Source organism: Gymnodraco acuticeps, unplaced genomic scaffold (genome assembly GCF_902827175.1).
Source record: "Gymnodraco acuticeps unplaced genomic scaffold, fGymAcu1.1, whole genome shotgun sequence".
In the NCBI taxonomy this organism is placed as follows: Eukaryota; Metazoa; Chordata; class Actinopteri; order Perciformes; family Bathydraconidae; genus Gymnodraco; species Gymnodraco acuticeps.
In genome coordinates this window covers 3,298,357-3,309,272 of record NW_022991219.1, presented here as the reverse complement: position 1 = coordinate 3,309,272, position 10,916 = coordinate 3,298,357, and the positions used below count along the sequence as shown (strand labels likewise).

The 10,916-nt window shown below is 39.6% G+C and overlaps 1 protein-coding gene across 1 annotated transcript; it reads left to right on the top strand.

The window, feature by feature from the left end:
• Positions 1-5,571: 5,571 nt before the first annotated feature.
• lbx1b (ladybird homeobox 1b) lies at positions 5,572-8,165 on the top strand. Its single transcript, XM_034239323.1, has 2 exons — positions 5,572-6,207; positions 6,722-8,165. Exons 1-2 carry the CDS (start codon positions 5,880-5,882, stop codon positions 7,207-7,209), a joined length of 816 nt encoding a protein of 271 aa, XP_034095214.1. The 5' UTR covers positions 5,572-5,879; the 3' UTR covers positions 7,210-8,165.
• Positions 8,166-10,916: the final 2,751 nt, after the last annotated feature.

Here is a 10,916-nt window from a genome sequence, read left to right as displayed (position 1 = left end):
ATAAACAGTAAGTCATAAGTAATAAAATCCAGTCTGATCTATAATTATACGTACGAGTAATCAACAGAATTGCAGATGGTGTTTACACTTCTGAAAGTGACAAATATGATCTTCTGTTTCCCACCTCGAGGTCTCTTTATCCTTGTTGCATCAAAAAACAAAAAAACAGCCTTCACAAATGTGAAAAAGGAAGGATTGCCATCATAATTCTCCCCAGTTCTCCTCCGGCAGTTTTTATTACCAATGGCGGTGAATGATTTGTTCCCACCCTGGCCATCCCAAATAACACAATCCTTCAGCTTCACTGCTGCTTACTGTGTTTTATGGGGAAGTGTAGAGAAAGGAAGAACATTCAAATGAAGCACTATCTAGTGCTGCGCTGTGACATTCATAGTGCAGGGGAGGGATTCATCAGAGGAAGCAAGGGGGAAACTGAGAGCATGTGGAGGTAGCTCCTGAGCAGATTGTGAATGGGTCAGTACAAAAAGCGAGATGGGTTTAATGGTCATGCACCGACCAGTAACCGATGGTCACATATGTGCCGTTTTGCTTTCTGTAAATTAGGAACTGCTTATGTTCAGGCTGCTCCAACAACAAGTGTACAGGCCCCAAACCACACCAGTATGATGGGTTGTGTCCAGCCAGTCTGTTACTGGCAGGCAGAAGAGTGTGAGCGGAACAACTGCTCCACCAGGTAAGACCCAGGAAACGGTTCTGCGGTTCAGCTTTATCGCCATCATAAGGAGAGAAAACCATGTTTGCACCCTCTTAAACATTGGTGTCAAACTATTTATTGAGTGAGTGGTTCTTTATAGCGTCCATTGCAGTGAGAGTAATATTTTGTATTACTTCAGTCAGGGACCATGAAAAGGGTCCTTTAAGCAGAGGAACTCTTTATACACCCCATGGGGTAACTCCTTGTATTTCCTGGGAGACTGTGCACCTGTTTCTGCTGTTGCTGCATGGGGATAATGTCATGACTTGTTCATTTATTGACTGTTTCGTTCGACTCCATTTTTATGTTTATTTTTGTTTATTTTGCAGTTCCTGAGTGTTAGAAGCATTGAACTTTATGAAAGAAAACACATATTTTAAAATGTGGTTTAAGAGTGTAGATGTTCTCTTATTTAGAAAGGGTTAGTTCATAAAAAAGTTATATATTTTTCAACTGCTAAAAAAGTACACAAACCCAATTACCGTGCTTAAGTATAATTTTGGGGCACTTAACATTAAGGGTTCTATTTCTTTCTGCTCTACACCCATTCCGCTATATTTGCAGATTCATATTGTGTTGAGTATATTAATAATGCTGACTACTTTAAATAATTTTAGTATAATTACTGATAACATTTAGTAGTACATTTAATGTTAGTTCGGATCATTTTTTAGTACATGAAAGATTCTTTGTTATATTGGAGTATTTTTTGCATTGTGGCATTTATACGTTTAACACCTAAAGAGTTATCCAGCTGTACTTATAGTTGTAATTGTATCTTTTAATATTGGCTTACTGCAACTTACTCAATTCAATTGAAGTAAAAGACTTTCATAATATTGAAATTACATTTACAAATGTCAACTTTCTGAAAACACAGTATTTGTTTATAGAAAATTGCTCTAGAAAAATAGGAGTTTGATTTGGACTGTTCATTTGTTTTAAAAGCCAATTTTAGCCAAAAAGTTATGTTTAGTCTTGGTTGAAGTAGGATAAGCAGTGTAACAATCCAAATGATAAATGCTCAAACGTAATAAAATGGACAAACTGACTCAATGGCGTCACCAAACATAAAAGGTAGCTAACATTAGCTACCGTAAGTGAGCATATATATATATATATATAATGATGTATATAAGCATGCCCCATTGGATGATATTGAGGAAGGGTGAGTTTTATACATTAGTGTGTAAGAAAGTGTTTATTAAAACAGTTTCGTCCATCTGTTTTAATGAACACTTTCAATTTCCTTAAAAAAACAACCTGAAAACGTTGAAAAAGAAAAGTATAATAAACCACACATGAAAACATACAATTGTATTTGTTGGTTTTCAGCGTGAGAAAACTGACGCTCTTTTAATTACACTGCCACCTACTGCTTATCTTGACGAACAACTAATAACAATCGTAAAGCGTAGTGGATAGAAAAAGCAGTAATTGGCATTACCTTTCGCTGATTTTTCTCTAAAATGTGGTGAAAATGTGCAACATTAGGATGAAAACCAGCTATTGTCTTTTCCAAACACGTAATTCCTACTGGGTGCTATTATTTTGTCGTTATTGTATTGTTGTTTATATTCAATGTAGGCCTAATTATGGCCTTGAGTCGGTAAAAATCTGGATCTGAATCCTCAAAGGTGAATTTTCATGCATAAAACCCATGATTGCATAGCTGCAGAGGTAAATGAGAGAATTCATGATGATTTGGTTGAACTAACCCTTTAACAAGACCCTTGTGAGCGTCACAGCAAAGAGCCCCCAACCCCGGAGGAAACAGTTATCTGAGCGGCGGTCCACGTGCATGGTGGGGATAATGCTGCTTACGATTCCAGCAGTGATGGCCCCGCACTGCGAGGCAGGAGAAGCTGGGGCCGTCAGGGATTTGTCAGAGGCCTGTTATTACATCTCTAGTCACATAAAATATGGCTGCCTCTCCAGAGATCCCACCGCTAGATAAATCCCTCCAACCAGACGAGCCCTGGCGATGAAACCATCCAATGGCGTGCCTCAGCCAGTGACCTCTGGTAATGACGTGTGATTTATACAGTACATGTTTTAAACCACGAGACACATCTCTCCCTCTGTATCTATATCGGGTGTCATGTGAGATAACTGGCAGGCCTTTGGGAGCGGGGAGACATGACACCCCATCTTTGGGGTCTCACAAAATGGCTACAATGTGGATAGTTTCCCCTGCAGCTGTCTAATCGCAGGCTAAGCCTTGCAGTGAATGCTATGTCTCCTACTGCACCAGGTCAACAACACATTGCAGGCTGCCACTTTAAGCTAACTGACCGCAGTGTGGAAGGCCTAAATCAACACCTGGTTGGGAAGGAAAAGAGTACTTGTGTTCTTGGAAATGTGTGGCACTGACAAAACTGGAGCGTTGACTTTAATTAAATGTATTATGTCAACAGATTTCACATAACTGAATTAGGTTAGTTGAAAGCAATAATAAGTTTAAATCAAAAGGTATTAGGTTCAACTTAATATTATTGCTTTCAACTAACCTAATATGTGAAATGTGTTGACATAATTAATATTAATAATTGACATTAAAGTCAACGTTTCAGTTGTTTCAGTGCTTGGCTGTTGTAAAGAAATACACTCTAACACTTGATTATGATTAACCAGAGGGGGTTATTCCAAATCCATTCTTAAAAAGGCCACAACAGCTTCCAAAGAAAAGCAGAAAATGAAGCAGGCTATGGGTCATTTTCCAGACAGTCAGTGCCCCCGTCAGTGGACGTCCCCTGCACAGTCTAGTAGCTTATGAGATTAAGTTGTGTGGCTAAAGGAGAGCTGAGAGGCAGGCCGTGTCGTTGACCTTGGCAAGCCAGACCCAAAGATGAGGACACTACAAATATCTGTCTTTAATAAACAGGCGCCAAACACAGCTCAGCGGGCTGGAAACACACACATTTCATGACAAATAAATGGTTACATTTTATCATTTGTGTTCACACATTAGATCACCTTGTGTGCCATTTAATTATTTTATTTATTTTGGTTATTTGCCAATTCATAATATCCTATTATAATGCTCTTTTCTTTGATATTTCTATTTGCTGTAATGTTTTATGTGTGAGAGGAAACACATTGCCTGTTTGTAATTGTTTTAATACTAAGTGGGTTTTTTATCATTACATTTTTTATTCATGTAGCCTTATTTATTTATAAATGCCTGTGTGCCTTACTTAATGTCTATTTTAAAAAGTACATGAATGAATCAAAAAGGCTTATTACATTCATTTTTTTCAGTTGTATAACAACTTTTTCTTCTGTTCTTTTTTTGTGATAGTAATTAGAAAGCTATAAAAAAAAAAATCGTGGCAAATGTTTGAAATTATATTGGTTATATTTCGCAACAACCAGAAAACAGTTACTACTGAAATCAGACCAGCCACCCCCCCCCCCCAGCAGCAGCAGCAGCTATAAACTGCCTGGCTGCCATTTCTTTTTTTCCACTTCATAACCTGAAAGTTCAACTGGACACATAAACTACAGAAAACCATTTGCTAACTGACAGCCAAAGATATTTAATTTTTTTCCGTATTGAATAACGAAATAATATTATTTTACTTTTTTTTTTATTAAGATGTCATATGTTGTTTTAACAAAAAGGGAAAAGTTGATAATAGATCAAAAATGAAATGTCTAACTATTTTCTGTTGTGGCAGTCCTATGGACAGAACTTTTTAAATACACTCGTTTAATGTTTTAATAAAATGGAAAAATAATATAGGAAACTATTTTAAATAAGGCTGAATATAATTATAAAATACGACCACGTTATTAATTGTATACCCTCTCTCTTATCATCATCTTCATCATCCTCACTGTTTTATTTTCTGTACACATCGATGATGTAAAACTAATCATTGCAATATGTGCTTCAAACCACCTGAACACATTCATCAAAAATAAATATATAAAATATTCTAAAAATAACAGCGTTATTATATCAGCATCGACGAAACAAAAATAACTCTTCAAATAATAATAATAAATCGCTACACTTTGTTTTTAAAATGTCCCTCTCCCGCAGTAAAATCCCGGACAACTTCAACAATGTAAAGATTAAATAAACTTATTTCTTCCGTTGGATAAGCGCCTGTATTTTTATTTTTATTTGGAAAAGGCATCATATTTTGTGCAGCTGCGTAAATTCGTTTTCCTATGCAAATAGCCTGTCGCCAATCCTTCAGCCCGGCACGAAAATAAACTCATCATGTCAAACCTGCAGGACGCGAGGAAATTTGAGCGCAGATGAAATATTTCTCGGATGATATAAAAAGGAGCCCTTTTGCCTGAGTTATGGCCCGGGTTTTGGCGTTGCTGAGAGGGATGCATGCTGCTCCTTCCCTCCCGCCCCGGAGGAGGTATCATCAGAGCTGATATATGGCCCAGCTCTACATTACCTTTACAAAACAAAGGATCATCCACGCTTTGGGTCGAGGAAAAAATCCTTCTGACTATATCTGCTACAACTACACCTGAGTCGACTTGTCTTTTATGGCAACATCCAGATAATCCAAATACTTTCAGACTGAAAGCCTAGAAACTCCTGGACTAAAACCTAACTTTTACGCATAAATATATAGGATTGCAATCTCTCCCTCAATCTTTCTCTCTCCCTCCCTCTCTCTCTGCTTCTCCTCATTTACCCCACATACCTATTCTGGTGTCTCACCACACGACTAAATTAGACCAAAGATGATAAGAGCACAAAGCACTATAATAATTCCGCCGGGCTCCTCCTCCTTCTAGCCATGCGTCCTAATTAATGGGACACCCCCAGTCGCAAAAAGCCCCGCACTGGACTGCAACATAGTCAAAGAGTGAGAGGGAAGAGGGCGAAAGTGCCACTGGAGATAATTGATTACCTACCAATCAATGATAACTTGTTAGTAATCGTCAACTCTTTGGACCTCGCCATTTTCAGGGAGGCATCTCACTCCTGCGGACTTGCTGCTCCCGAGGATCGACACTTTGAAGACATCCCATTCTGGAATAAGATTTTTTTTCTTCATTCTCCTCCGAGTCTTTTGTTTTTTTTCCCCCACCTCCCAACTGTTATGTGACTTTTTCCCCTTCGATAGTCTCGCTCGTTTTTAAACCCGCTTGATTATTTCTTTTTTCAACGAAGTCCTTTTTACAACCAATGATGACATCCAAAGAAGTGGCCAAATGTGATGCAGTGGAGAACAGGAGGCGAAGTCCGCTGGACCACTTGCCGCCTCCTGCCAACTCCAACAAGCCGCTGACCCCCTTCAGCATCGAGGACATCCTGAACAAGCCCTCTGTGAAACGAAGTTACACCATTTGCGGCACAGCTCATCTCATTTCGTCCTCTGAGAAGCACCGTCCGTCCAGCATCCCTCTGTCCAGCCGGGCTCTGCTCAACCAGACCTCCCCCCTCTGCGCGCTGGAGGAGCTGGCCAGCAAGACCTTCAAAGGGCTGGAAGTCAGCGTTTTACAGGCTGCAGAAGGTAAATCTCGATCCCTAAAAAATACAGTCGAAAAACACCTTTTTAGAATGTCATAATGGGCGTTTCTCTGCACGTGAATTTCTTATTGTATGGCCTGCACAAGATATAAAATAACCATTTAAATACACACCTGTTTTGCAGCATGTCATGTAATAAAAAGAACAGAAATAATATTTGAACATATTTCTCTTTAACAAATATATTATCGGAAAAAAAAGGCGTGTTCATTTTCTGGGCTGCATGGAATAAATCGACACTGCTTTTCTTTAATATTAAGGTCCCGTGTGTCTAGTGAACACTATTTCCCAGTGGGGTCTGTGTAATATCCTTATAATCACCCCTTCCCACAAGAGACAAGGGATTTAGTCTACTGTTTCTCGTAGGATCACTTTCATTGCTATTTTTGCGTTAGGTTGACTTTTACGCGCACGCTGCTGCAGCGGTGCAGAGGAAGCTCTGCGCGCTGCACCTGCAGGATTCACATTCTCACGCGGCCTCTCTCTCTCTCACACAGGCCGGGACGGGATGACTCTGTTCGGAACGAGAAGCACCCCGAAGAAGCGCCGGAAGTCTCGGACGGCGTTCACCAATCACCAAATCTATGAGCTGGAGAAGCGCTTCCTGTACCAGAAGTACCTGAGCCCGGCCGACCGGGACCAGATCGCGCAGCAGCTGGGCCTGACGAACGCGCAAGTCATCACGTGGTTTCAGAACCGCAGGGCCAAGCTAAAACGGGACCTGGAGGAGATGAAGGCCGACGTGGAGTCGGCAAAGGCCACCGGCAATGTCCCTTTGGAAAAGCTCGCCAAGCTGGCGGACCTTGAGAAATGCGCCAACGGCACGCTGGGGCACCCGCGACCAAATTCCCCCGCGCGGGTCGGCCAGCAGGAGCTCGAGCTCGCTCGGAAACTGCGGAACTCGCCGCTGTCTCCGTTTTCAGACCACACAACTAGTAAAGAGTGCTCAGAGGACGAGGACGTGGAGATTGATGTGGATGACTGATGGCACAGCGTGGGGCTGGAAGGTCGAGAAACACAAAAAGACGATGAAAAATCCTCCGGAGGACTTGTAACTTACTGCTTATATTGTATACCATATCTCAGAACATGTACCAAAATGTAATGACTTTTATATCGACACAGATAGACCTATTCATAGTGAAGCATGAACACAACACGAAATATGCAGTGGTATTTTACTATGTATTCATTAGCAACCTCTTTCTTCTTGCAAGCAAAGCAATATGGTCTAAAAGTAACTTGTAATTGTTTTACACTATAGGCCAACACACACACGCACACACACACACACACACACACACACACACACACACACACAGAACACACACACACACACACACACACACACACACACACACACACCTGTTTCCATCGCTTTTCAAGGTCTATACCCTCACACACCACAATGAAAGTGCTCCAGTTTTTCATATTGTTTGCATGGAAATGCATGATTTGATTTGTGATCATTATATATTTATTTTTACTTTATTATTTTCATTTTTTATTTAATAGTTGCTGGTGTTTTTCTGTGAGCCAAATCGCCATTGTGTCACTTTGTCACTGCCGGCTCCTCCTCATCATCATCTGACCCCCCCCCCCCCCCCCCCCTTTGACTTCAGCTCATGTTTGGCGTCCCGATGCTGCTGTGCATGATGATAAAGATGATGAAGATGATGATCGGAAAACCCGGACATTTGTGCGATTTATGGGAATGCTCACGCGACGGCGAGGAAGAAAAATGAATATTGCGGTGATTTTGAAAAGCTATAGGCTACTTTTTAGATTTATTGTTTGGATACAATAGATTTACAGTTATAAATATTTGTTATGTTTTGTACACCTGTAAGTGCCTTTCTAAAATCAGGACATCATTTGAAAAACCAATGCACAGACTGTAATGTATATAGGCTACTATGGGAATAAAATGGCTTTTCTGAATATATCTTTTATGTTGCAATTCTTGAATTAATATCAAGCTTTTTTATTATGAATATAATAGCTTTTTTTTCTTTTTAGTGAGGACAAAAACAATCATTTTAGAAACACGCTCTCCTTGCCAGAAATGGGCGTGTTAGCCTATCAAAGCGGCCTGTTCAGAGTTATTATTCTGAACTATTTTGTCCCTTTGTGTCCTTTTCTACTAAGATGCTCTAAACATTTTGTGGCCCGGAATCTCACATCTCCTTTCACACCCTAAATGCGTATCGTGGCTTCTTGACCCTTAGACGTGTTTCTCCATTCGTGGCAAAAATTTATGTGAGAAACACAAATCTGGTGCCGGGGGAAAAAAAAGACGAGGATGCCACAAAAACACAAAGTTTTGGGCCAGTTTCTCTCGGGCCTTTTATAGACCTTTTTTGTTCTGCGGGACTGGGCCGTAATTTTGAGCGTAAAGCATGAAAAGTGGGGACAAATGAGCAGCGTTCCCTGGTGGGACGAGCCACAAAGGAGCAGGGCCGGTCCCCCGCAGGCAGCAATACTGAGACAAGTGTGTCCCACCGCACAAAAAGGACGCAAACGTTTGGAGGCCATATGGTTTTCGAAATTTCCTCACAAATTCAGACAATTTGATGGATTGAGTTAACCCTCCTTTTAAACAGTTTAACTGGGCGCGAACAAAGGCCATAATGCCTACATAGACTCTCCCTTCATGAGGGCATCTGCGGCTATTAATGTCTAGCCCTTTTCTTTGCCTGGCGTTTTGAACAAGTCAATGAATTACAATGAAACTGCCCCTTTTCTGTGAGCCGCTTGTCTCTCACCGCTTTTTAGCTCTGGAAGAATATGTTTGACTTCTGTCCAAGAAACGTTTTCTAAACAAGAAATGGATTTTGTTGGAAGGGGTTTTAATGTTAAGTAGGCAGCCATAAAGAGTTGAGACTGTGACATTTATGCCAAAGTCTGGTTAGGGGACTCCTTTGTTTGTTTTCTTCTCATCTCTCTTTTTTTCTTCTTTATTTCTTTTGTCTTTAAAGGAGTTTAATGAAGCTGAAAACATGGTGATGTGAGAAAGAGTGGAGCTCAAAAGGCTTTTCTCCCCTTTAACTCTCTTTGTTCAAAGAAATGATAAGTAGGCCTGTCTTCTTGTGACTTGTTTATAGTGTTTGCTTTTTTTTAAACTTTAAATTCAGGACAACCTGAATACGTTTATAGACCAGTAAGTACTTGAAGCCTACCTAAAGGCAAATTAGTCCTACAGTAAAAAAGCCACATTTAATAAATGGTTTATAACATTATAATGACATTTTAGGCTAAAATTAGTTTTTTTTAGGTAGTGTAATTAATGTATTTTTTAACAACCATACACCCACCCATAATGGAGGCTGCTGTTGAAAATAAAGGGAACAAAGTTTTTTTTAAAAGGTTTACATATAAATATTGTCATAAGAGAATTTATAATTATGAGTAAAAAACTGCCTTTTAATTTACACAGTAAATCTTGATACTGCATCATGTTATAGCTTTATTAAGTTTAATACTGCTCAGAAATGCTAAATAGGTGTGTGAAGTGTTTCCTTTAATTCACATTTATTATAATATTGTTTAGTTAATCGAAGTGACACTTTTCTAAGGAAAAAAAAATTCAATTCAATTATTTTGTAAATTGACTTGCAAATATGAACAAGTCGATTTAAAACTCATTCCTAAAAACTAATCCTTTCTGTATATCACAACACAGTGTGTGTGTGTGTGTGTGTGTGTGTGTGTGTGTGTGTGTGTGTGTGTGTGTGTGTGTGTATATGTGCTGCAGCCTATTCTGAATCAAGCATATTTATGAAGGGAGAGAGTGTTAAGGCAGGCTAAGTTTATGGATTTCACTTGCTTATTTTATGAGGCCTTGTCAGGCGGTCCCGGCGATAAGTAATACTACAGTCTGTGGGACCACTTCGTGGTAATTAATCTGGAGGTCTTAAGTGTATTTCAGTATTTCACTCCAAGATGGAAAAAATCACTACTTCAATCGTCCGGAAAATTGAAGTTTGATGCATGAGTCCCTACTGAAACAATAGTACAGCCCTCTCTCTCTTCATCCCTTCCCCTCCCCTTTTTCACTCCCTCCCTCTCGATTCTTCTCTCTATATTTTATGATTATTTGCACCTTGTGGAAAAACAGTCTCAGGTGCAAATGAATATTTCAAACACTGGTCGAGTGACAGGCTTTCAAATCTCCAGTTTGTCCTCTCAAAAGAATAACAATCAGCATCCATCAACATATATTTATTATTGTATTATCATAATTATTCTTATTGAATATGTATATAAAAAAAGGGAGGATCTGTAAATGACTTTATATTTGCCTGGATAGCCTGAATTGTAGAGTTTTAATCATAGCCTTCCTGTGGAGCCAGTTAATACTTCAAACTTCAATTTTACGGGCGATTGAACTAAGCATGTTCCTGACAGAATTGATGTATGTATTAATTTCCTTTAACTGTTGATTAATTAGGCTGCGCTGAAGGCTCAAATGGAACAGTTTGCTCGGAAATTTACATATTAATCAAATTCTAGTTGATCATTCAAATAATCCAGGCTATGTGAATTTAAGAGGATGTAGGTTGAAAACATATAGCAGGGGAAATCAGTAAATATATTTTCTGTCCTACTGCTGCTACTGCTGCTGCTGCACTGCACTGTATTAACACCAAGCAGTCAGAGAGTCAGCCTCACCATTTGGACCAAATTGTTTAT